General features: G+C 42.6%; 1 protein-coding gene across 2 annotated transcripts in view; it reads left to right on the top strand.

Moving 5' to 3' along the window:
- The window catches only part of ACSM1 (acyl-CoA synthetase medium chain family member 1), a 50,852-nt gene that overhangs the window by 18,028 nt on the left and 7,276 nt on the right, over nucleotides 1-25,548 (top strand). Inside the window, exons 6-10 of one of the 2 annotated variants that reach the window (XM_023558812.2) lie at nucleotides 860-1,003; nucleotides 4,827-4,906; nucleotides 8,525-8,648; nucleotides 12,423-12,503; nucleotides 13,299-13,400. In XM_023558812.2, the coding sequence (XP_023414580.1) occupies nucleotides 860-1,003; nucleotides 4,827-4,906; nucleotides 8,525-8,648; nucleotides 12,423-12,503; nucleotides 13,299-13,400 (531 nt within the window). Of the gene's footprint in view, nucleotides 1-843; nucleotides 1,004-4,826; nucleotides 4,907-8,524; nucleotides 8,649-12,422; nucleotides 12,504-13,298; nucleotides 13,401-25,548 lie in introns of both variants that reach the window. The other variant, XM_003418883.3, reaches the window with a different exon arrangement.

The following is a 25,548-nucleotide window of genomic DNA, read 5'->3' on the forward strand; positions in this document are numbered from 1 at the left end:
GCTTGGACAGTTTCATGGATGGTGATGACATTCAATGAAATACAGAGAACACTGGAGGAGAATCAGCTCAAGGAAGGCAGGAGAGATTATGATCTGCCAGCTTGAGTTGCCTGAGACACATCCCAGAAGACATACGCAGTCCAGTGGGTAATCGGAGGAAGTACTGAAGCTCAGAAGAAAGGTTCACACCCCCCGCCACCACCACCCCATAACTAGTAATTTTCTATGGATGTGCCACAACCCTAAGAGAGATAGGATGAGGGAGTGTGGATGACTCATCAAAGCCACTCCCCACTAATAGAAAAGCTCCTCAAAGCCAAAGCCAGCAAGTAGGAGAGTTAGTCTTGTTTCCTTAAGGAGCCATACACACAAAGCTCCCTCAGAGGCTATAGAATTCAGGTAGAGAAATAAGAAACCTCCCCCATGACACCTTCCAACCACGGATAAATTATTGCCCTTAGGATAACTGCTTCCACTCTCTCGCCAAGAGAGTGTCTTAATTAGGATTCTCTGTCTATTGCAAATGACAGAAAACCCAACATAAACCTCTTTAAGCCAAAAAGGAAATAAGGGAATTTATTGGCTCATGAAAGAGAGAAGTCCAGGGTTTGGCTTCAGACATGTCTGGAGAGCACCTGCATTAGGTTTTCATCTCTCCATCTCTCAGCTCTGTTCCTGGGAAATATGACTGATTAATTAGCACACATTTGGGACCTGGGGGAGAGGGGTGGATCAGCCCCATATAAATCACATGAATTGGAGTAAGAGGGATGTACTCCTACCTGAAAATCAGAGTCCCCAGCTCCCAATCACACAGCTGAGATGACTGTATTTTGGAGCTAGCAGGAAACTTCTACAGCTGAAGACGTCTGATATCATCTGGTGCCTGTCAGACCCAGGCTGGATTATGGCTATCCTAGGGGCCCTGCTTGAACCATGGACAGCAGGTGCTACAGTTTTCATCCATCATCTGCCCCAGTTTGACCCCAAGATCATTGTACAGGTAAGCAGAATAACCTTTCAGTATCAACAAAGTTGGAAGAAATCAATGTTTCAAGGCCAAAAGCTGGACTCTCCTGAGAAATATTTTCCTTAGGCAAGAAGCCCGTTAGCAGCATATAATCCCGGTTCTGGGTTTCTCAAAGTGTGGAGCACTGAATCACAGTCACCGTATCATAATCACATCAAGATGTAACCTTGATGAAAATGCCTATTTCTGGGCCCTTCCCCAGATCTATGGGGACATGAGACCTGGAACATACATTTTGAGAAACAGAAATTAAAACAACCAGAATAAGCCTGGGTCTCCTGGATTCTGGTTCCTGGCTCAACCAGATAGCTAGCATGGGTGTGTGCGTGTGTGTGTGTGTATTGTGTTGTGTGTTACTTAGTATAGTAAAGTGTTCAAAAGCAGAGAGCTTGGAATATAACAAATGGAACTTCTTATCCCAGTTTTGCCAATTTCTCCTCCTGCCTGTGATCATGATTTACTGCCTACCTCCAGCCAGTCTCTAAGGCTTCTTAAAAAGTTCTGATGAAGTTAATTTTCCAGAGTTTATATGGTTTCAGAAAAGGTTCATGAACTGGCAGCACAGTCTCAGTGAGACATGCTCTGCTGGACAGAGAAAGGCTGGGAGTTTTTATGAGACAAACAGAGAGAGAGAAACAAAACAAAGGATCCTTTATATATTTGGACATACCATCAGGTCATATCAGAGCAGGACATAAGGAACGCCCAAACATTTAAACTTATCTATTCAAAAGGGCTTTGTTTAATGTCTGAAACAAAACTTGTGAGCAAGCAGGGAAAAATGTTTGTGCATACCAAATGAGGTCAAAGGGGAGAGAACTTTCAACCAGGGTGGGGGCCTCTCCAGGTGGCATCTCCCAGTCTCTTTAAGTCTAACTCTTTAAAAGGGCCTCTTTAATTCTTCAAGTCCAGCAAGTCTGGAGAACGAAATACAAACTCAACAGGTTTAAAGCTGCAGAAAAGACAATAATGACTCCACCCTTTCCCCCTCTCACCAGGTCTAATTCTCCCTCACTGTATGTTGTTTGGTGCCACTGAGTTGATTCCGACCCCAAGTGACAGAATCAAATTAGAACTGAACATATAGGGCTCCCTAGGCTGGTAGTGCAGTGGTTAAGCACTCAGCTCCTAACAGAAAGGTCAGCACTTCTAACCCAACAGCCGCTTAGCAGGAGAAAGATGTGGCAGTAGGCGTCCTTAAAGATTACAGTATTAGAAACCCTATGGGGCAGTTCTACTCTGTCCTGTAGGGTCACTGTGAGTCTGAATCGACCTGACAGCAAGAGGTTTTGTTTTTGTTTTGTTTTGTTTTGTTTTGGTGGGTAGAGGCGATCTTTACAGAAGCAGATCGCCAGGTCTTTTCTCCCTCAGAGCCTCTGGGTGGATTCGAACCACCCACCTTTCCGTCAGCAGCCGAGTGCTTAACCATCGCACCACCAGGGTTCATTCTCCACTATATAGGGTGTCCCAAAAGTCTTAGTGTAGTTTTAAGATTAGATAATTTCAAAAGTATTAATGCTACCAATGTACAAAAAAAAAAACAGTATTTGAAAGTTTAATTATTCAGATTTATTTTCCACTGATTACTTTTGTGAATTTTGAATAATAATGTTTTTATTTTAATTTATTTTTTCAGTTCCTCTGATTGAAGATAGAAAATGTTGGCTAAAATGAAAAACAAAGTTAATTATAAATTCACTAACCAAAGTTCACAAAACAAAATATTCCTTCCATGTCCTCTCTGCCCACTCCCCCAAATGAGTCCTTCCTGCCAGATATGCTACAAGAGCCTCCTGCTCTCTATCTCTCTGCCACCGGAAGCTGCAAAGCACCCAGATGAGTTAGAAATTACAACTTAAAACCCCCTGGCGTCGAGTCAATTCCAACTTATAGCAATCCTATAAGACAGAGTAGAACTGCCCCAAAGGGTTTCCAAGGCTGGAGATCTTTATGGAAGCAGACTCATATCTTTCGCCAGCTAAGCAGCTGGTGGGTTCGAACTGCTGACCTTTCAGTTAACCGCTGAGTGCTTTAACCACTGTACCACCAGGGCTCAAAATTACAACTTAGTCTGCAATAATCATAGCCAATATTTGGTGACCACCTATTAAGCATCAGGCTCTGGAAAAGACATTTGACACATGTTATCTTCAATCTTTACGTGCTTAGCGTTGCTCCCTTGGGTGTATGTAACAGAAAGCCACTTCAAAGTAGCTTACTGGAAAAAAAAAAGGGTCACGTGGGCCTGTCAAGATACTGAAGGGGAAGAAAGGAGCCAGAGTGGAGGCAGGTTTCCCCAAAGTGCCCTTTATGTCACATCATGGTGCTGCAAGCAGTGGATAGTCCCATTTGACAGAGGAAGAAGCAGAGTTGCAGAAAATTTAAGTAACAGAGTCAGGATTTAAATTCTGACCAGGAAGACCTCAAAACCCACATTCTCGTCTTTACTGTTTCTCACTCTCCTAGCATATTTCCACCCTGATCTAAAACCCAGAAAGCATCCCACTTCCAGCCAAACGAAGTTAAAGCTCAGACGTTTTTGACCCTACATAATCTGGCTCCAACTAACCTCATCCTGCTTAAATGTTATTTCTTGTTCAGTTCCTATATATCTAAATAAACCATATTACTTGACTACGCTTAAATGTTTCTTCAGCCCCTGAGACTTTGCTCCAGTTATTCCATCTATTTTCAGAGGCCTCTCCTACTTCTCTGCCTGTAGACACCCTCTCCTTTTGTTAATGCCCCAATTAAATGCCCTCTCTTCCTTCAAACCCCCACTCCCAGGCAACCCAACCAGAAGGAATATAATCTGCTCTGTCTTTATAAACTCCCTGGGTGGTGAAAATAGGTAATGTACTCAGTTACTAATTGAAAGGTTGAGTCCACCCAGAGGTGCCTCAGAAGAAAGGCCTGGCAATCTACTTCTGAAAAATCACCATTTAAAACCCAATAGATATTGGTGATAGTTGCACAACATGATTGATGTAATTGGTGTCACTTAATTGCACGCGTAAACAACGTTGAATTGTCAAATGTGTTATCTAAATTTTTACAAAAAAAAAAACCCTATGGAGCACAGTTCTACCCTGACACACCATCATCATGACATCACCATCACCATGGGTCGAAGTTGACTCAAAATCAATTGTATTTTTATGTCCTTAAGGATAGGCTTCAAATCTCTCTCATAACCCACTGCCGTCGAGTCGATTCCGACTCATAGCGACCCTACGGGACAGAGTAAAACTGCCCCGTAGAGTTTCCAAGGAGCGCCTGGCGGATTCGAACTGCAAACCCCTTGGTTAACAGCCGTAGCGCTCAACCACTACGCCACCAGGGTTTCCATCTCTCTCATGATACCTACCAAATTCTGCCTTATCATTTGAGTCCGGTCTTACCCCTTCTATTAGTACCTACTCTCCCTAAGAGGAGCCCTGGTAGCATAGTGGTTAAGAGCTTGGCTACTAACCAAAAGGTAGGCAGTTCAAATCCACCAGCTGCTCCTTGGAAACCCCATGGGGCAGTTCTATTCTGTAGGACTGACTCTACAGCAATGGGGCTTTTTTTGGTCTCCATAAGAGTTGGGGATTTATCTTATTCTTCTTACTTTCCCCAACAGCACAAGACCAAATGCCATGTACAAAATTCAGGCTCAATATACAGATATTGAATAAATTAACAAGTCAATAAACGGGCTTTCTTAGAGGTGAGGTCAGAACTACAGTGCTAAGAATTGGCTGAGAGTTTTTATCTTAATTGTAAAAATACAATCCCTTCTCTTCTCACTTTCCAGATGTTCTTCAAATACCCCATCACCCAATGCCTTGGTGCACCGACCATTTATAGAATGATTATGCAGCAGAATTTCACCAGGTATAGTAGAAGTGGCTGGTAACGTCAGTCTCTGGGTAGGATTTTAAGTAATCTGAGGCATCATGGTTGTTTTCTCCTTTGGTTCTTTGAGGGTAGTCTGTGCACGTGTGCCTGAATGTGTTTTAAGTGACGATGGTGAAAATCATCAGCCAGTCTAATTAGTTCATTGACTCCAGACCCAGAGAACCTAGAGAAACACTCAGTCGGCCTTGCATCATTGTGGGTTTATTCTTTTTAAAATATTTTTATTGTGAAATAACAGACATACAGAAAAATGCACAGAACATAAATGTACAGGTTAATGAACTGTCTGGAAGAAAATACCTGTGTAACCATCCAACTAAGTCACAAAAATAGAACACTGCCAGTATCCCAGAGACCTCCATATGTCTCCCCCCTCAAGGAAACCACTATACTGACTTTTATGGTGTTCACCTCCTTATTCTCCATTATAGTTTACCTTTTAATGAAATATTCCTAAACAAATAATTCAGATATACCTGCCTTTAAACCTTATATATGTTTCATACATCATTCTGTTCTATATGGCTTCTTTCATTCAACATTATGTTTCTAACATGTACCCATGCTGTGGAATACGGCTATAGCTAGTTTATTTGCATTGCTGCCTAATATTCCATTTTATAAAAATAGCACAATTTTTAAAATCAATTCTACCACTAATTGATATTTAGGTAGCTTTCAGTTTGGGGCTATTGATGAATAATGCCGCATTGAACTCTTATACATGTACCCTGGTGCAAACAAGCAGACATTTCTGTAGGGCTTTTTCTAGCAGAGCAATGGCGAGGTCACATTAACACTGTACACTGCCACATATTTTCTTAAGTATTGAACCAATTTATGCTCCCACTAGAAGATTAGGAGAATTCCTGTTGTTCTATACCCTTGCCAATTTTGGCTGTTGTCAGTTTTTAATTTTTAATACCTCATAATCCGGTGGGTATGCAGTGTGATCTTATTGTAGTTTGGTTTTTGAATTTCCCTGTGTTGGAGTGTTAATTTTTAGCCAAACTGAAATCTGCTCTTTGAACCTCATGGGCATTTATGTAACTTTTAGAGACTCTGAAGTTGAAATGGCTGAAACTGAACTTCAAAAATCAGTGCTAATGTTATTTTAGGTGTAAGAGTTAAAACATCAAATCTAATGACTACGTTTCTGAAAACTAACGCTGAAATGCAACTTCATTGTATTCGTGGAACCTCAGTCTAGCTGGGTTCTGTTTCCATGTGTATTTCAAAGTTCACGTTACAGCTGCTTTTTACATCATTCTTCAGATGGTGGCCTTTGTCCAAGCTCAGAAAAATTCAATCAGGGCATGTGCCTGACCAATGACCCTACCCAAGATACTGCCCACTTTGGGCAAAGCTCTAGAAGAATGAGGAAGATAGCCTGTATAAATATCAAATCAATTCTACTTCTCACACCAACTGAATGAGATCAATTCAGTTCCCACTCAACTCTGTTCCCCTCTGCCTCACTTCTGCTCTGACACCAAATAGACAGGCAGCATCTCTTCCTCTGACCCTAACTACCTGGAGCTAGGTCAGACCTCACATGACAAAAGGCACAGTCCTCCAGACAGCCAAGTCTGCCCAAGACCTCATACGCCAGACACAATCTTGGAGTCCCCTGTACAACATCATCACTTCTGATCTGCTGATTATAAATTCAGGGGTTCCCTCTACCCCCCCAAGATATTAGCCACAAGTTCAGGGGTCCCAAGCTCCCTGCTTCTGACTTGCTAGCTTCCACTACTCCCTTGGGTTTGATAATTCATTAGAACAACTCAAGAACTCAAGGAAAATGCTGTACTTATGATTACAGCTTTATGATGGCAAAAAGGATACGAACAAACGACGCTTAAGGTGAGGGTTCTCAACACAGAGCTTCTGTGTCTTAAATGCACTATCTCCTCACAAACATCAACATCTATACCAACTGGGAAGGCTATGGAACTTCAGTATCCAAGATTTATTGGGGGGGTCTCATTATGTAATTCAAACTCTAGCCTCTCTCCTCTGAGGTTGGTCGATATCTTGAGGTAGACAGCACACCACGAAGTGGGTCTTTCTGCTGTAGTCTGCCCCAACCCAACATGAGTCATTAACCTTCAGCTGAGGTCATCAAAGGCGCTTCAATCAATGACTCTTCAATCATCCGGGAAAGTCCAAGGTTTTGGAGGTTATCTCTCAGGAACAAAGGACAAAGACCAAATTCTTTGGGTAAAGTTAACTTCCTGACACACCCTAAATGAAATTAGCCCTCTGGCTCCTCACTCTTAACTCTGTACGTACAAGAGAGTGACAAAGATGAAAAGGTGATAAGATTCCTGTTATCTCCCTTATCCCCAAGATCTGGCCTGACTCAGCCCCATACCAGCTGTTACTCAGCCCTCAATCACTTCCTCATCTTCTTCAGGAAACCCAATCATTATTTTGTGATTGTTTTTGTATTCTTTATGGAAGATTTTTGGGGGTCGGTTTATATCACACAATGCACCCAGAAAACTACTGCAAATGTTCATTTCTGACTTCTTTCCAAAATCCCTTCTCTCAATGCTGCCACCTGTGACCCTTCTCCATTCTCCCTCACTCAGTCCTGTCCTCCCTTATGTCTTGAGCAATTCATTTCCAAACCCTAACTTTCACATCCCACTCAGGGATATAAAAACCCCTTCAGTTAACATACCACTATATCAATCCAGGGTTCTCCAGAGAAATGGAACCAGTAAGAACCAATACATATATATAAAGAAGTTTATTTAAGGAATTGGCCCATGCTATCGTGGGGGCTGACAAGTCTGACATCTATAAGGTAGTCCAGCAAGCTGGAAACTCAGCAGGAGTTGATACAAACATTGTGTTCTTGAATCCAAAATCTGTAGGGCAGGCTAGTAGGCTGGGCAGGAGTTAGCACTGCAGTCTTGAGCAAGAATTTCTTCTTCTCTGAGAAACCTCAGTTTTTGCTCTTAAGGCCTTCAAATGACTGGATGTAGCTCACCCACATTATCAAAGTCAGTCTCCTTTACTTAAAGTCAAGTGACTGTCGACGTTAACCACATCTACAAAATACCTTCACAGCAACAAGATTAGTGTTTGATAAAATAACTGGGTACTATAAAAAAAAAAAAAAACCTAGCCTCAAGTATTAACCTAAAGATTGGCAGTTTGAACCTGCCCAGCAGCACCACAGAAGAAAGGCCTGGAAATCTGCTTTTGTAAAGATTACAGCCAAGAAAACCCTATGGAGCAATTTTACTCTGTAACACAAGGGATCGCCATGAGTTGGAATTGACTCAATGGCAATGGGTTATGGGTTATAGACTAGCCAAGTTGATATGTACCACTAAACACGTACCACTAACCATCACACATACCCTCCATGGAAGGCAGTACAGTTTTATTATCATTCTAGCATGTCCTTGAGGTCTTCTCCCTCACCCACTTGACAATGCCTAGAAGGTGTGTAAGAAAGTAAGGAAGAAGAGGTTGAATAATCCAGGTTACAAAACTGCATTTGCTTTTAGTGCAATTGGGCATGGGGCAGCCTCCAAGGCCCTACCCAAAATCTGTGACTCCTTGTGCTCCCCTCAGTCTCAAGTTCCCAGCCCTGGAGCACTGCAGTACTGGCGGGGAGGCTCTGCTACCCGAGGAGCTAGAGAAGTGGAAAAAACTGACAGGCATTCTGATCCACGAGGCCTACGGACAGTCGGAAACGGTAGGTGGACAGTGCACTTCTGGGCCAATCTGGGTGTGCTCAGCCATTAAGCCCAGATGAGCTCAGTCAGGCCACAAGGGTGTTCAGAGGTACAAGATTGCTAGAAGCATATGGAAGGCTCAAGAGCTCTAGGCTAATTTGCCCAAAATCAGTTTGCAGAAAGGCAATTCACAACTCATCAACTTATCAAGGGACCAAGGTGCTGAAAACGATTGGAAAGAACTTTAAAAGGGGTCTGAGGACATTTTGCCATTGTTCCTATGATCGTTAGCTAAAGGGAACCCAAGCATGGTAGTAGTATAGGAGGTGTTCTGCAAAACATGGCCACCAACAAGTCCTGCCCACTCCACCATCCCTTCTCAAGGTAGCAATCACAGAGGCAGCGTAGGAGAGGACTCCAGAAGTTCATTTCTGGGTGTTTCTGATGACAACGCACAGGTCTGATGGTGGGACATTAGCAGGTGGGGGGGGGAGAGATTTCTGTGTACACCAAAGACACATGTGTGCCCACACACACACACACACACACACACACACACAAGGGTCCCAAAGAGGGCACTAGTCACTAAGCCCCCAGGTGGGCAGAGTATTTAGAATATCATGTAGGTTTCAAACCTCAAGAATTTTACCATTGATGAGGTTGGTGGGTATCACTCTTTCAACACATTCTTAATCCACTTTCCATGCCAGATGGAAGCCCTTCCCCTCATCTTCCTACTATCCATCTGGTTGACGGAGGGATAACTCCCATCCCATCTCAGACCCTATAGCAAAATGGATGCTCTAGTCCCAGTTCCCGTATGTCTGATAGATTTTTGCAACAAAAATAAATCAGTTAATTGGTCTGCCTCTAGGCCAGGAACAGGTCCTGACTTGAGTTTGTGTTTGGGCAAGGTGGGAGTAGGGAGTGAAGAACTGGGCACTACACTCACGAACCAGTCCCTTTGCATCAATCATTTGCAACAGCAGAATATTGCCTTACACCCAGATGGTGCTTCATTTCTCAAAGCACTTCCACACCTATTCACTCATCCATACAACATTTTTCACGTACCTACAGTGTGAGCATTCTTGCCTTCCATGTGGGAGACCCGGGTTCCATTTCCCATCAATATATCTTGGACACTGCCACCACCCGTCTGTCAGTGGAGGCTTGTGTATTGCTATGATGCTAAGCAGCTGACAAGTTGCCCCCACGATGCTGAACAAGTTTCAGCAGAGCTTCCAGACTAAGGAAGAAAGACTAGAAGAAAGCCTAGTGACCTACTTCCAAAAATCAGCCAATGAAAACTCTATGGATCATAATGGTACAATCCACAACCTAACGTGGGAATGGCATGGGACCGGGCCCAGCTAGTGTTTTGTCCCATTGTGCGTGGGGTAGCTACGAGTTGGGGGCTGACTAAATGGCGGCTAATAACAACAGTATGAACAGCGACATGGCAGAGGAGAAAGAGCTTCATCTCCTAGGAACTCAGAATGGATTCAAGTCCAAGCCCTGCTAATTATAGGTATAATACCTTAGACATATCATTCAACCTTCCTGAGGCTTAGCTTCCTAACCTCTGAAATGAGAATTGCAATGTTGATCTCACAGGGCTGTGATAAGGTATATGTAAAGAAGTATATAAAGCTCTGGCCACGGTCCCCAGACCATAGTTTGTGCTCACATTGTAACTACTGTTGTTGTAATTAGGTGGGTAGTGTGCTACATGCTGGGAACGCAGAGATGAATGAGGCAGTTGCTATTCTCAGGATGCTCATGACCTACCAATGGAAACAGAAATAATTATAATGTCCTGTGGACTACAGTAGAAGCATGGGGGGAAATACTACAGAAGGAGAATCTTCCAACTGACTTTTCTTGGAGGCTGAGTAATAGCTAGAAGTGATCATGGTGCAATAGCTAAGCACTCCACTGCCACCTGAAAGGTCCATGGTTCAAACCTACCCAGGAACTCCATGAGGGAAAAGACCTGACAAGCTGTTCCCATAAAGATTACAGCCTAGGGGGTCTGGGGACCATGGTTTCAGGCGGCATCTATGTCAACTGGCATAACAAAGTTGATTAAGAAAATGTTCTGTAGCCCACTTCGGCGAGTGGCATCTGGGGTCTTAAAAGCTAGTGAATGGCCATCTAAGATGCATCAATTGGTCCCAACCCACCTGTAGCAAAGGAGAATGAAGAACACCGAAGACACGAGGAAAATATTAGCCCAAGAGACAAAAGGGGCACATAAACCAGAGACTCCATCAGCCTGAGACCAGAAGAACTACCACCAATGGCCGCCCTGACAGGGAATGAAACAGAGAGTCCCTGATAGAGCAGACCTCAGATTCATGGAAAAAGACCAGACTTAATGGTCTGACGGAGACTGAAAGAACCCCAGAAGACATGGCCCCCAGACCTTCTGTTAACTCAGAACTAAAACCATTCCCAAAGCCAACTCTTCAGACACAAAATAGACTGGACTATAAGGCATAAAACAATACTCGTTAAGAGTGTGCTTCTTAGTTTCAAGTAGATACACAAGACTAAATGGGCAGCTCCTGTCCAGAGGCAAGAAGAGAAGGCAGAAAGGGACAGGAGCTGATTGAATGGACACGGGAAATCCGGGGCAGAAAGGAGGAATGTGCGGTCACATTATATGGATAACAGCTAGGGTCACATAACAATGTGTGCTTAAATTTTTCTATGAGAAACTAACTTGAGCTGTAAGCTTTCACCTAAAGCACAATAAAAAAAAGATTATAGCCTAGGAAACCCTATGGGGCAGTTCTACCCTGCCACATGGGGTTGCTATGAGTTGGAATCAACTTGATAGCACCTAACAACAACATTTATTGAACACTTAGTGTGTGCCAGGCACTTATTAAGAGTTTTCACAAGCACTCTTGAGAGGTAAGTATTATAACTATTCCACTTTTGGAGAGGAAGAGATTAAGGGAGATAAATGGCACGACTCTCAAGTAGTGGAGTCAAGACTTACACCCTGGTCTCTTTGATTGTAAAGCTCTTAGCCATAGAAAGACTGACATTCGAAAGAACTGTCAGGAAGGAATAAAGTTCATCAGGAAGACAAAGGGGGTGGGGCATAGCTGCTGTTGCATGCTCTCCAATCGATTCTGACTCGTAGAGACCCTATAGGGCACAGTAGGGTTTCCTACGCTGTAGTCTTCACAGGAGCAGATCAAGTCTTTTCTCCCACAGAGCAGCTACTGGGTTCCAACTGCCAACCTTTTGGTTAGCAGCCGAGTGCTTAACCATCACACCACCAGGGCTCCTTGGGCATTGCTACCAGAGGGACTAGCAAGCGAGATCAGATCCTTCACATAAACCTGAGAAGTGGTTGAGGCAAGATTCCTGTCACCATCCAACAGCAACCAGTAAATGTTTGTTGAATGGATTCATGGCTCCCCCTGGCAAACTGGCATGTTCCTGGCATATGACAGGCACCCCACATCCCACATTACATGCCTCCAGCCTTGCTCCTCTGCTTCTTTCTTTGCCTCCACACTAGGCTATGAACTCCTGAGGACTCTAGCCACTATCTGCAACAGGGCCAGCCCATGTCGGGTGCAGCAAATGTCAGCTCAGTAGAGTTGGTTCAAAGCACGGAGACCAGAATGTGGACCTTCTTGCTTCCCAACACGGGCTGTTTGTGCAGCATCAAACGACATCTGTGAGCCAGAGGATTCGGTGTGTGATTCTTGCTGCGTGGCAACCAGCCTGAACTCTTTTGCCAATCCTAGTCCTCTTCTTTTTTTTAACAGGGAATACTGTGTGGTGTTCTCAGGGGAATGAAGATCAAGCCGGGTTCCTTGGGGAAGGCCATCTCACCCTTTGACGTCCAGGTCTGGCCCAAGTGCATTCATTGGCAGAGAGTAGATAGGTTGAACTGTGTTCAACACCAGGTGTCATAACCAGCCATACTTCCCTTCCCAACTTGTCCTTCCTCCTCTCTCACTATGTTTCATCCAATTTCCTATGGAGGTTTCCATTGAGAACTGCGGTGTTGTGGGCTCTAATGCAGCTTGCCTTGGCAGCTACAGCATCACACAATGAATAAGAACAGAGTACCTGGAGGTAGTACTGGCAAGTGTTTCCACAACCTAGTGCCTTCAGTTTTCCTTGAACAGTGTTTTCTAGCAGAAAGAAACATTTGCAATACCCTGGTGGTGTAGTGGTTAAGTGCTACAGCTGCTAACCAAAGGGTCGGCAGTTTGAATCCGCCAACTGCTCCTTGGAAACTCTATGGGGCAGTTCTATTCTGTCCTATAGGGTCGTTATGAGTCGGAATTGACTCGATGGCACTGGATTTACTGGGTTTACATGTTCGTGTTTGATGGCAAGGACTGGGCAATGTTTCGTTCTGTTATACATAACGTCGCTATGAGTCAGAGCCGACTCAACAGCAGCAACAACAACAACATATGCCCATGAACCAAATACATTCATGACTGGGGTTTCACCATTTGCTGGTTTCAAACACTTTGGACCATTAGATTATATTTTCAATGGGGCTCCCCCACCACTACCCCCACCCATTATCCCTGTCGATCACACATGAATGAGCCAGGTGCTGCTTGGGTGGGCCAGTAGGGTTGGGGGAGCCCTACACGATGGGATTCACAGACCTCTTGCTCCAGATCATTGACGAAAATGGCAACATCCTGCCTCCCAATACCGAAGGAAACATTGGCATCAGGATCAAGCCCACCAGACCCACAGGTCTCTTCATGTGCTATGAGGTAAGGACATGCCATCTGCTCCCACCCTGGCCCCCAGAACCTCTGCAGAGAGCCATGTGGATGGTAAGGGTTAGACGCAAGTCTGCATCCTGCAACTTCTTCAGATCTTCCTCCATCATTCCAACACAGTGACAGCTCTCTGACGGACACCTCCCCAGAGCCCAAAGCTCATAATGCACTCCCACATCCCTGCCTGTTCCGACCATCTGTCACTAAGGATTGATTGATGGGGTAGAAAGAACACTGGCTTCAGGACTGCCAGACTTGGGCTCCAATGACCTTCTGTGGTTAAGAACATAGGCTTTAGGTTCAAACACACAGGGTTCAAATACTAACCACCACGCTTACCAGCAATAGGGTGTGAGCAATCACTTAACCTCCGTAAGCCTCCAGGGGGCATTATTATCCCCATTTTACAGAGTGTCTTAGTTTCTTAGTGCTGCTGTAACGAAATAGCGAAAGTGAGTGACTTAAAAGAACAGAATTTTATTTCCTCACAGTTTAGGAGGTTATAAGTCTGAATTCAGGTTAACAGGGCTCTACAGGAAGATTCTCTTGCTATCCGATCTGGGGGAAAGTCTTTGTTCCTCAATTCCTTGGCGATCTCCACGTGGCATCTATCTTTCCCCGATTTGTGCTTCCTTGTCTCTGTGCCTAATCTGCTCTCTTTATATCTCAAAAGTGATTAGCTCTAAGACATACTCTACACTAATATGTCCTAATTAACCTAACAAAGAAAACCCAATCCTTACATAAGATCACATCCATAGATATAGGGGTTAGGATTCCAACACATATTTTGAGATACAGTCCAACCCAAACACAGCAGAAGAAAAACTGCAGCTTGGAAGCGTTTTGTGACTTTCCCATATCAAATAAATGGCTGATCAAGATTCAAACCTATGTCTTTTGGGCCCAAAGCCCTCACTCTTTCTTTTGGGGAAGGAGTCCTAAATGAGAAACCCTAGGGTTATAGAAAGCAGAGAAAGGCTATAGGGAAACCTGCTGAAACTCTTCATCCAAACAAACCTCAGCCCTCGTAGGTTTATAGTGGCCACTAGCGAGAAATTCTCAGCTTCCACAATTGTCCATAGAAAGGTGACTTGACTATACCTTGCAATCTGATCAGACTCCATCTCCTTTCTCTAAAGTCAAGGTCATTGGAGGCTCTCCTGGTGTCACCATTGGCCTCACATTATGGCCTCAAGGGGGTGCCTCTGCTCTTGTGATACTATTACTCCAAAACAAACCTGCAGGCCTTACCCTTAATTCTTTTTTTGTGTGTGTGTGCTTTAAGTGAAAGTTTACAAATCTAGTCAGTCTGTCATACAAAAATTTATATACACCTTGCTATGTACTCCTAGTTGCTCTCCCCCTAATGAGACAGCACACTCCTTATCTCTACCCTGTATTCCCCATGTCCATTCAGCCACCTTCTGTCCTCCTCTTCCCTGTCATCTCCCTTCCAGACAGGAGCTGCCCATATTGTCTCATGTATCTACTTGATCCAAGAAGCTCACTCCACAACCAGTATCATTTTCTTTACTCCAGTCCAATCCCTATCTGGAGTTGGGTTTGGGAATGGTTCCACTCTTGAGCTAAGAGAAGGTCTGGGGGCCATGACATCCAGGGTCCTTCTAGTCTCAGTCTGTCCATTAAGTCCAGTCTTTTTACGAGAATTTGGGGTCAGCATCCCATTGCTCTCCTGCTCCATCAAGGATTCCCTGTTGTGTTCCCTGTGGGGATAGTCATCATTTGTAGCCAGGCACCATCTAGTTCTTCTGGTCTCAGGCTGATGTAGTCTCTAATTTATGTGGCCCTTTCTGTCTCTTGCGCTCATAATTACCTTGTGTCTTTGGTATCCTTCATTCTCCTTTGCTCCAGGTGGGTTGAGACCAATTGATGTATCCTAGATGGACGCTTGCCAGAGTTTAAGACCCCAGACGCTACTCACCAAAGTGGGATGCAGAATGTTTTCTTACTAGGTTTTATTATGCCAATTGACCCAGATGGCCCTGAAACCATGGTCCCCAGACCCCTGCCCACGCTACTCTGGCCTTCAAAGCGTTTGGTTTATTCAGGAAACTTCTTTGCTTTTGATTTAGTCCAGTTGTGCTGACCTCTCCTGTATTGTCTGTTGTCTTTCCCTTCACCTAAAATAGTTCTTGTCTACTATTTAATTAGTGAATACCCTTTCCCTCCCTCCCTCCTCACCCTTGTAACCATCAAAGAATATTTTCTTCTGTGTTTAAACTATTTCTTGAGTTCTTATAGTAGTGGTCTCATACAATGTTTGTCCTTTTGCAACTGACTAATTTCACTCAGCATAATGTCTTCCAGATTCCTTCGTGTTATGAAATGTTTCATGGATTCATCATTGTTCTTTATCAATGCATAGCATTCCATTGTGTGAATATACCATAACTTATTTATCCATTCATCCGTTGATGGGCATCTTGGTTGCTTCCGACTTTTTGCTATTGTAAACACTGCTGCAGTGAACATGGGTTTGCATGTATTTGTTCGTGTAAAGGCTCTTATTTCTCTGGGATATATTCCAAGGAGTGGGATTGCTGGATCGTATGGTAGTTCTATTTCTAGTCTTTTAAGGAAGCGCCAGATCGATTTCCAAAGTGGTTGTACCAGTTTACGTTGCCAGCAGCAGTGTATAAGTGTTCCAGTCTCTCCACAACCTCTCCAACATTTATTATTTTGTGTTTTTTGGAATAATGCCAGCCTTGTTGGAGTGAGATGGTATCTCATTGTAGTTTTGATTTGCATTTCTCTAATAGCTAATGCTCATGAGCATTTCCTCATCTATCTGTTAGCTGCCTGAATGTCTTCTTTGGTGAAGTGCCTGTTCAAATTCTTTGCCCACTTTTTAGTTGGGTTATTTCTCTTTTTGTTGTTAAGTTTTTGCAGTATCATGTAGATTTTAGAGATCAGACACTGATCAGAAATGTCATAGCTAAAAACTTTTTCCCAGAAAGACAACACACAGTACAGGAGAGGTCAGCACAACTGGACTAAATCAAAAGCAAAGAAGCTTCCTGAATAAACTGAACGCTTCGAAGGCCAGCGTAGCAGGGGCGGGGGTTTGGGGACCATTGTTTCAGGGGACATCTAAGTCAACTGGCAAAATAAAACTTATTAAGAAAACATTCTGCATCCCACTTTGGTGAGTGGCATCTGGGGTCTTAAATGCTAGCAAGCAGCCATCTCAGATGCATCAATTGGTCTCAACCCACCTGGGGCAAAGGAGAAGGAAGGACACCAAAGACACAAGGTAATTACGAGCCCAAGAGACAGAAAGGGCCACATAAACTAGAAACTACATCAGCCTGAGACCAGAAGAACTAGATGGTGCCTGGCTACAACCGATGACTGCCCTGACAGGGAACACAGCAGAGAACCCTTGCAGGAGCAGGCGAACAATGGGATGCAGACCCCAAATTCTCGTAAAAAAACCAGACTTAACGGTCTGACTGAGACTAGAAGCACCCTGGTGGTCATGGTCCCCAGAGCTTCTGTTAGCCCAAGACAGGAACCATTCCCAAAGCCAATTCTTCAGACAGGGATTGGACTGGACAATAGGATAGAAAATGATACTGGTGAAGAATGAGCTTTTTGGATCAAGTAGACACATGAGACTATGTTCGCGTCTCCTTTCTGGAGGGGAGATGAAAGGGCAGAGGGGGTCAGAAGCTGGCCAAATGGACTCGAAAACAGAGAATGGAGGAAAGGCGTGTGCTGTCTCATTTGGGGGACAGTAATATAAATCTTTGGATGACAGACTGACTTGACTTGTAAACTTTCACTTATTAAAGCACAATAAAAATAAATTAATTAATTAAAAAAAAAAAAGGCTTTTTCCCAGTCTGTAGGTAATCTTTTTACTCTTGGTGAAGTCTTTGGATGTTTGATTTTTAGGATCTCTCAGTCATCTAGTTTCTCTTCTGGTGTTTGTGCATTGTTAGTAATGTTTTCTATACTGTTTATACTATGTATTAGGGCTCCTAGCCTTGTCCCTATTTTTTCTTTCCATGATCTTTATTGTTTTAGACTTTATATTTAGGTCTTTGATCCATTTTGAGTTAGTTTTTGTGCATGGAGTGAGGTATGGGTCTTGTTTCATTTTTTTGCAGATGGATATCCAGTTATGCCAGCACCATTTGTTAAAGAGGCTGTCTTTTCCCCATTTAACTGACTTTGGGCCTTTGTCAAATATCGGCTGCTCATATGTGGATGGATTTATGTCTGGGTTCTCAATTCTGTTCCATTGGTCTATGTATCTGTTGTACCAGTTCTGGGCTGTTTTGACTACTGTGGCAGTATATGTTCTAAAATCAGGTAGTGTGAGGCCTCCCACTTTGTTCTTCTTTTTCAGTAATGCTTTACTTATCTGGGGCCTCTTTCCCTTCCATATGAAGTTGGTGATTTGTTTTTCCATTTCATTAAAAAATGTTATTGGAATTCCATCGTAGTTATAGATCCCTTTCAGTAAAATACACATTTTTACAATGTTGAGTCTTCCTATCCATAAGCAGGGTATGTTTTTCCACTTATGTAAGTCTCTTTTGGTTTCTCGGCACAGCGTCTTGTAGTTTTCTTTGTAGAGGTCTTTTATGTCTCTGGTTAGATTTGTTCCTAAGTATTTTATCTTCTTGTAGGCTACCTTAAACAGTATTGATTTGGTAATTTCCTCTTCAATGTTCTCTTTTTTTGTGTAGAGGAATCCAACTGATTTTTGTATGTTTATCTTGTATTGTGATACTCTGCTGAACTCTTCTATTAGTTTCAGTAATTTTCTTAAGGATTCTTTAAGGTTTTCTCTGTGTAAGATCATGTCATCTGCAAATAGAGATAATTTTACTTCTTCCTTATCAATCTGAATGCCCTTTATTTCATTATCCAGCCTACTTGCTCTGGCTAGGACCTCTACTGCTATGTTGAATAGGAGTGGTGATAAAGGGCATCCTTGTCTGGTTCCAATTCTCAAGGGGAATACTTTCAGACTCGCCATTTAGGATGATGTTGGCTGTTGGCTGTTGGCTTTGTATAAATGCCCTTTATTATGTTGAGGAATTTTCCTTCTATTCCTACTTTGCTGAGAGTTTTTATCACAAATGTGTGTTGGACTTTTCTGCATCAATTGATAAGATCATGTGGTTCTTGTCTCATTTTATTTATATGATGGATTACGTTGACTGTTATTCTAATGCTGAACCCTCCCTGCGTACCTGGTATGATTTCCACTTGTCACAGTGAATTAGTTTTTGATATGTTGTTGAATTTTGTTGGCTAGAATTTTGTTGAGGATTTTTGTATCTAAGTTCATCAGGGATATAACCAAAACAAAACCAAACCCATTGCTGTCGAGTCGATTCCAACTCATAGTAACCCTATGCGACAGAGTAGAACTGCCCCATAGAGTTTCCAAGGAGCACCTGGTGGATTTAAACTGCCAACTTTTTGGTTAGCAGTTGTAGCACTTAACCACTACGCCACCAGGGTTTGTAATTTTCTTTTTTTGTGGTGTCTTTTTTTTTTTTTTTTTACCTAGTTTTGGTATCAGGGATATGCTGGCTTTACAGAATAAGTTTGGGAGTACTCCCTCCTTTTCTATGCTCTGAAATATCTTTAGTAGTAGTGGTATTAACTCTTCTTTGAAAGTTTGGTAGAAATCTCCAGTGAAGCTGTCAAGGCCTGGGCTTTTTTGTTTGTTTGTTTGGAGTTTTTGAATTACGTTTTCAAAATCTCTTCTTTTGTTATGGGCTTATTTAGTTGTTCTACCTCTGTGTTAGTTTAGGTAGGTAGTATATTTCCAGAAATTCATCCATTTCTTCTAGGTTTTCAAATTTGTTAGAGTACAGTTTTTCATAGTAATCTGATATGATTCTTTTAATTTCAGTTGGGTGTCTTGTGATATTGCCCATCTCATTTCTTATTCGGGTTATTTGCTTCCTCTCCTGCTTTTGTCAGTTTGGCCAATGGTTTATCAATTGTGTTAATTTTTTCAAAGAACCAGCTTTTGGTCTTATTAACTCTTTCAATTGTTTTTCTGTTCTCTATTTCATTTAATTTTACTCTAATTTTTATTATTTGCTTTCTTCTGGTGTCTGAGGGTTTCTTTTGTTGCTCTCTTTCCATTTGTTCAAGTTGTAGGGATAATTCTTTGATTTTTGCCCTTTCTTCTAAATGTGTGCATTTAAACCCTCTGAGCACTACTGTAAGTGGGTAGCAAAGGTCCATTCTCATTTGATTCTATGAATTTCTTTATCCCGTCCTTAATTTCTTCTATAATCCAATCATTTCTTAGCATGTGTTTGATTTCTTTCCCCTGTTTTTTCTGTTATTGATTTCTAGTTTTATGGCTTTATGGTCAAAGAAGATGCTTTCTAATATTTCCATGTTTTGGATTCTGTTAAACCCAAACCCTCTGCTGTCAAGTTGATTCCAACTCATAGTCACCCTACAGGACAGAGTAGAACACCTCATAGAGTTTCCACGGAGTACCTGGTGGATTCAAACTGCCGACCTCTTGGTTAGCAGCTGTAGCACTTAACCACTACGTCACCAGGGTTTCCTATGGATTCTGTTAAGCCTTGCTTTATGACCTAATATGTGGTCTATTCTAGAGAATGTTCCATGTGTGTTGGAAAAGAAAGTATACTTATCGGCTGTTGGGTGGCATGTTCTGTACATGTTTATGAGGTCAAGTTGGCTAATTGTGGCATTTAGATCTTCTGTGTCTTTACTGAGTTTCCTTCTGGATGTTCTGTCCTTCACTGAATGTGGTGTATTGAAGTCTCCTAGTATTATTGTGGAGCTATCTCATTTTTCAATGCTATTAGAATTTGTTTTATGTATCTTGAAGCCCTGTCATTGGGTGAATAGATATTTAATATGGTAATATCCTCCTGGTATACTGTCCCTTTAACCATTATATGGTGTCCTTCCTTATAGTTTGTGGTAGATTTAACTTTGAAGTCTGTTTTGTCAGAAATGAGTATTGTCACTCCTGCTCTTTTTTGATTGTTGTTTGCTTGATATATTTTTTTCCATCCTTTGAGTTTTAGTTTGTTTGTGTCTCTAAGTCTAAGGTGTGTCTCTTGTAGACAGCATGTAGACGGATCATGATTTTTTTAATCCATTCTGCCACTGTCTGTCTCTTTATTGGTGTATTTAGTCTATTTATATTCACCATGATTATGAATAGGTGTGAGTTTGGCGCTGTAATTTTGATGTCTTCTTTTGCGTGTTGTTGACAGTTTCTTTTTTCCCTTTAACTTTTTGTGCTGAGTAGTTTTTCTTTCCAAATTGTGTGTTACTCTTTTTCATTGTTGTTGATTTTGTTTTTGCTGAGTCTTTATGTTTTTCCTGTATTTTATTTTGATTTGTAAGATTGTCAGTCTCCTTTGTGGTTACCTTAACATTTACCCCTATTTTTCTAAGTTTAAACCGAACTTTTATCTCTCTGTATCGCCTTGATTTCCTCTCCATATGAAAGATCTAAGACTACTTTATTTAGTCCCTTTTTTTTTATTGATTTAATGTTGTCATGTTTTACACAACGTCATCGCTGTTTCCCTGTTTTGAGAGTCTTTTAATCGACTTATTTTTGTGATTTCCCTATCTCGATTGATATCTGGGTGCTCTGTCCTGTGTTATAGTGTTGAGTTGATATCTGATATTATTGATTTTCTAACCAGGGAATTTCCTTTAATATTTCTTGTAGTTTTGGTTTGGTTTTTGCAAATTCCCTAAACTGTTTATCTGGAAATGTCCTAATTTCACCTTCATATTTTAGAGACAGTTTTGCTGGATACATGATTCTTGGTTGGTAATTTTTTTTCATTCAATGCTTTCTATATGTCATCCCATTGCTTTCTTGCCTGCATGGTTTCTGCCAAGTAGTCTGAGCTTATTCTTATTAACTCTCCTTTGTGGGTGACTTTTTGTGTATCCCCGGCCGTTCTTAAAATTTTCTCTTTATCTTTGGTTTTGGTAAGTTTGATTACGTCTTGGTGACTTTCTTTGGGGATCTACTTTGTACGTGGTTCAATGAGCATCTTGGATAGATATCTTCTCATCTTTCACAACATCAGGGAAGTTTTCTGCCAACAAATCTTCAACAATTCTCTATGTATTTTCTGTTATCCCTCTCTGTTCTGGTACTCCAATCACTCGTAGGTTATTTCTCTTGATAGAGTCCCACATGTTTCTTAGGGCTTCTTCATTTTTTTTTTAAGTCTTTTATCTGATTTTTTCTTTGAATATATTGTTGCTAAGTGTTTTATCTTCAATCTTGCTAATTCTGACTTCCATTTCCTTAATTCTGCTCCACTGGCTTTCTATTGAGTTGTCTAATTCTGAAATTTTATTGTTAATCTTCCAAATTTCTGATTGCTGTCTCTCTATGAATTCTTGCAGCCTGTTAAATTTTTCATTATGTTCTTGAATCACCTTCTGAATTTCCTCAACTGCTTTATGTGTGTGCTCTTTGGCTTGTGCTGTGTTTTGCCTGATCTCCTTCCTGGTGTCTTGCAGAGCTCTGTATATTAATGTTTTGTATTCTACATCTGGTAATTCCAGGAGAACATCTTCATCTGGAAGATTCTTTGATTCTTTGTTTTGGGAGTTTGTTGAAGCAATTTGGTATTGACTGTTGTCTCCGAGCCATCTATAAGTTATTGTATTATTTTATGTTTGCTCCCTGTGTCCTAGGTTCTTGCTTTGTTTTGTTTTGATATAACTGAATAGGCTACTAGAGTGAGCTAACTTGATTATTGAAGCCTTTGAAGCACTAATGTCCTGTCACTAGATGGCTAGAGCTGTTACCAGGTATATGAGCCTAGGAATCCATTCACTATTCTTGTATAGATTCAGCTCAGGTGTCCAGGTATTCAGTCACCTAATGTGTGGTGCAGGCTCTCACCTACGATCTTAGAGGAGCAGTGGTGATTGGTGTATGCACAGGTTTCTGGTTGCCATAGGGGGGCGTCACACTCTGAGGAAGGCAGGGAGCTGACAGTCTTCCCCCGAGTGTCCTTGAGGAAGGCATGTCTCTGTTCTCTGGAGTGCACTGGTCAGTGGGCTCTGCAGCTGTACCATAGGCATCCAGTGCTTTTAACTGTAAGTACTGGGAGGCACCACTTATCCTTGGATCCCTGTCACGGGTGGCTAGGTGGCATGGGTGGAGCCACCGGTCCTCAAGCCCCTGCTGTGGGTAGGTGAGGACTCTGTTTAATAGGCAGAGAGGTATCAAATGTCAAAAACCTGCCTCTCCATCACACAGCTGAAACAGTTACAGTCAGACCTCAAGGACATTCACCCTTGCAATATAACAGCCAGATCCTATCTGCTGTACTGGGGCCACGTGGGTCCATGCTGGTGTGAAAGACATTCAAAGTCTATGGACAGGTTGTGCCTGGACAGGAGCCACTTCTGCTCTAAGTTTCCAGATTAGTGGAGCCAGCAGATTATTTTCTCCTGTTTGTTAATTTGTTCCTTCTCCAAGGCTGGAAGAATGGCTCAGGGAGCACAGCAGGATCTATTTCAGGCCCAGGAAAATCAGCTGTCACTGAAGCCCCACTGGGGCAGAGGGAGGAGGGATCAGATAGATGGAAGAGAGTTCACTCAAAAGGAGGAGCTATTAGATCCACACTGTAAATTAGACAGAATCACCTATCTTGTGCTGAAAATTTTTTTCAGCACAAGATAAGTGATTCTGTGCTGAGAGCACTGTTTTATCTCAGAATTCTGAAGGCATGCGTAGATTCTGTGCTCTGGCTCGGCCCTGCCACGGCTGCACCAGGGGATTGGGGCTGCACCACTTCGCTTGCATTCTTTTGCTGAGGCACCTGCATCCCGAACGCTATCGCCAGCCGCACCACATTCACAGCTGAGGATCAGGGATGAGGTGCTTCCATGGAGTCAGGTCCAGAAACTCCTCACTGCTTCTGCACCGTCTCTCCCTCCCCGTCACTAAGTCTGATTTCTTAACTTTGCCCTTTGATGTTCAGGGTTCCTAGCTTGTTATACACATATAATCCAATCACTTGTTTTTTCCGGTCTTTGTTGTAAGAGAGACCACTGGAAGCATCTGACTACTCCGCCATCTTGGCCCTGCCTCCCAAGCTTATTCTTATTGATCCTCCTTTGTAGGCAACTTTTTGTTTATCCCTAGCTGTTCTTAAAATTCCCTCTTTATCTTTGGTTTTGGCAAGTTTGATTATAATATGTCTTGGTGGCTTTCTTTTGAGATCTACCTTATGTGGGGTTCAATGAGCATCTTGGACAGATATTTTCTCATCTTTCACGATATCAGGGAAGTTTTCTGCCAACAAATCTTCAGCAATACTCTCTGCATTTTCTGTTTTCCCTCCCTGTTCTGGTACTCCAATCACTCATAGGTTATTTCTCTTGATAGAGTCCCACATGATTCTTAGGGTTTCTTCATTTTTTTTTTTTAATTTTTTATCTGATTTTTCTTCAAATATATTGGTGCCAAGTGTTTTATCGCCAGTCTCACTAATTCTGCCTTCCATTTCCTCAATTCTGCTCCTCTGCCTTTCTACTGAGTTGTCTAATTCTGTAATTTTATTGTTAATCTTCTGGATTTATGTTTGCTGTCTCTCTATGGATTCTTGCAGCCTATTAAATTTTTCATTATGTTCTTGAATAATCTTCTGAATTTCTTCAACTCCTTTATCTGTGTGTTCCTTGGCTTGTTCTGTTTTGCCTGATTTCCTTCCTGATCTCTTGAAGAGCTCTGTATATTAATGTTTTGTATTCTACATCTGGTAATTCCAGGAATACATCTTCATCCAGAAGATTCCTTGATTCTTTTTTTTCTGAGAGCGTGTTGAAATGATCATGATCTGCTTCTTTATGTAATTTGATATTGACTGTTGTCTCCAAGCCATCTATAAGTTATTGTATTAGTTTATTTTATGTTTGCTTGCTGTATCCTAGCTTCTTACTTTTTTTCATTTTGATATGCCCAAATAGGCTGCTAGTATGAGGTAGCTTGGTTATTTGTGCCTCTGAAGCTCTAACGTCCTGTCATCAGATGGCTAGAGCTGTTACCAGGTACATGACCCTAGGAGTCCATTCACTTTTCTTGTATGGATTCAGCTCAGGTATACAGGTAGTTGCTCATCAAGAGTGTGGTATAGGCTCTGTCCTACAGTCTTAGAGGGGCAGGGGTGATTGGTGCAGGCACAGGTATCTCGTTGCAGCATGGGGTCACACCCTGAACAAGGCAGGGGGCTGACAACCGTGCCCTGAGTGTATGTGAGGAAACCATGCCCCTATTCCCTAGAGAGCATAGGTGGGTGGGCTCTGCAGCTAGGCCATGGACACTCAGTGCTTTTGGTTTTAAGAACTGGGAGGCACCACTTATCCCTGGACCTCTGTCATGGCTAGGTGATGTGGGTGGAGCCACCAGTCCCCAGGCCCCTGCTGTGGGTAGGTGAGGGCCCTGTTTAATAGGTAAAGCGGTGTCAAACATCAAAAACTCACCTCTCCACCGCACAGCTGAAACAGCTGAAATCAGATCTCAAGCACATACATCGTTGTAGTCTGCTAACAAGGGTCTAATCTCCTGAAATGGGCCCACACAGATCCGTGCAGGGGTGAAAGGTATTCAAAGTCTGTGGACTATTTGTGCCTGGACAGAGCCACTTCTGTCCTGGGCTCCCCAGCTTAGTGGAGCTGGCAGATTATCTTTTCCCCCAATTGTTAACTTATTCCTTCTCCAAGGCTGGGAAAATGGCTCAGGACACACAGCCAGAACTCTCAAGCCCAGGGAAATCGACAGCCAGCTTGGCTTGGGGGCCAAGGGCACGGTAAAATAAACACAAGAACTGAGTTTTTGCCAAGACTGCTGTTCTTCTCTGGTTCCAGAGGTATGAGTAGACTGTGCAGCTTGCTGTCTCTCCCTGAGGAAACTGCATCCCAAACAGTAGTGCCAGCCCCGAGTGGTTGCTCCAGGGGATTGTGTCTGAGGCGTGCAGGTTCCCACCAAGTCAGGTGTGGCAACTCCTCACGGATTCTGAACTGTCTCTCCCACCCCCTGCCACTCAGTCCAATTTCCTAACTTTCCCTTGATGTTCAGGGCTCCTAGCTTGTCACGTGTATAATC

The sequence above is a fragment of the Loxodonta africana genome, chromosome 12 (genome assembly GCF_030014295.1).
Source record: "Loxodonta africana isolate mLoxAfr1 chromosome 12, mLoxAfr1.hap2, whole genome shotgun sequence".
Taxonomy (NCBI): Eukaryota; Metazoa; Chordata; class Mammalia; order Proboscidea; family Elephantidae; genus Loxodonta; species Loxodonta africana.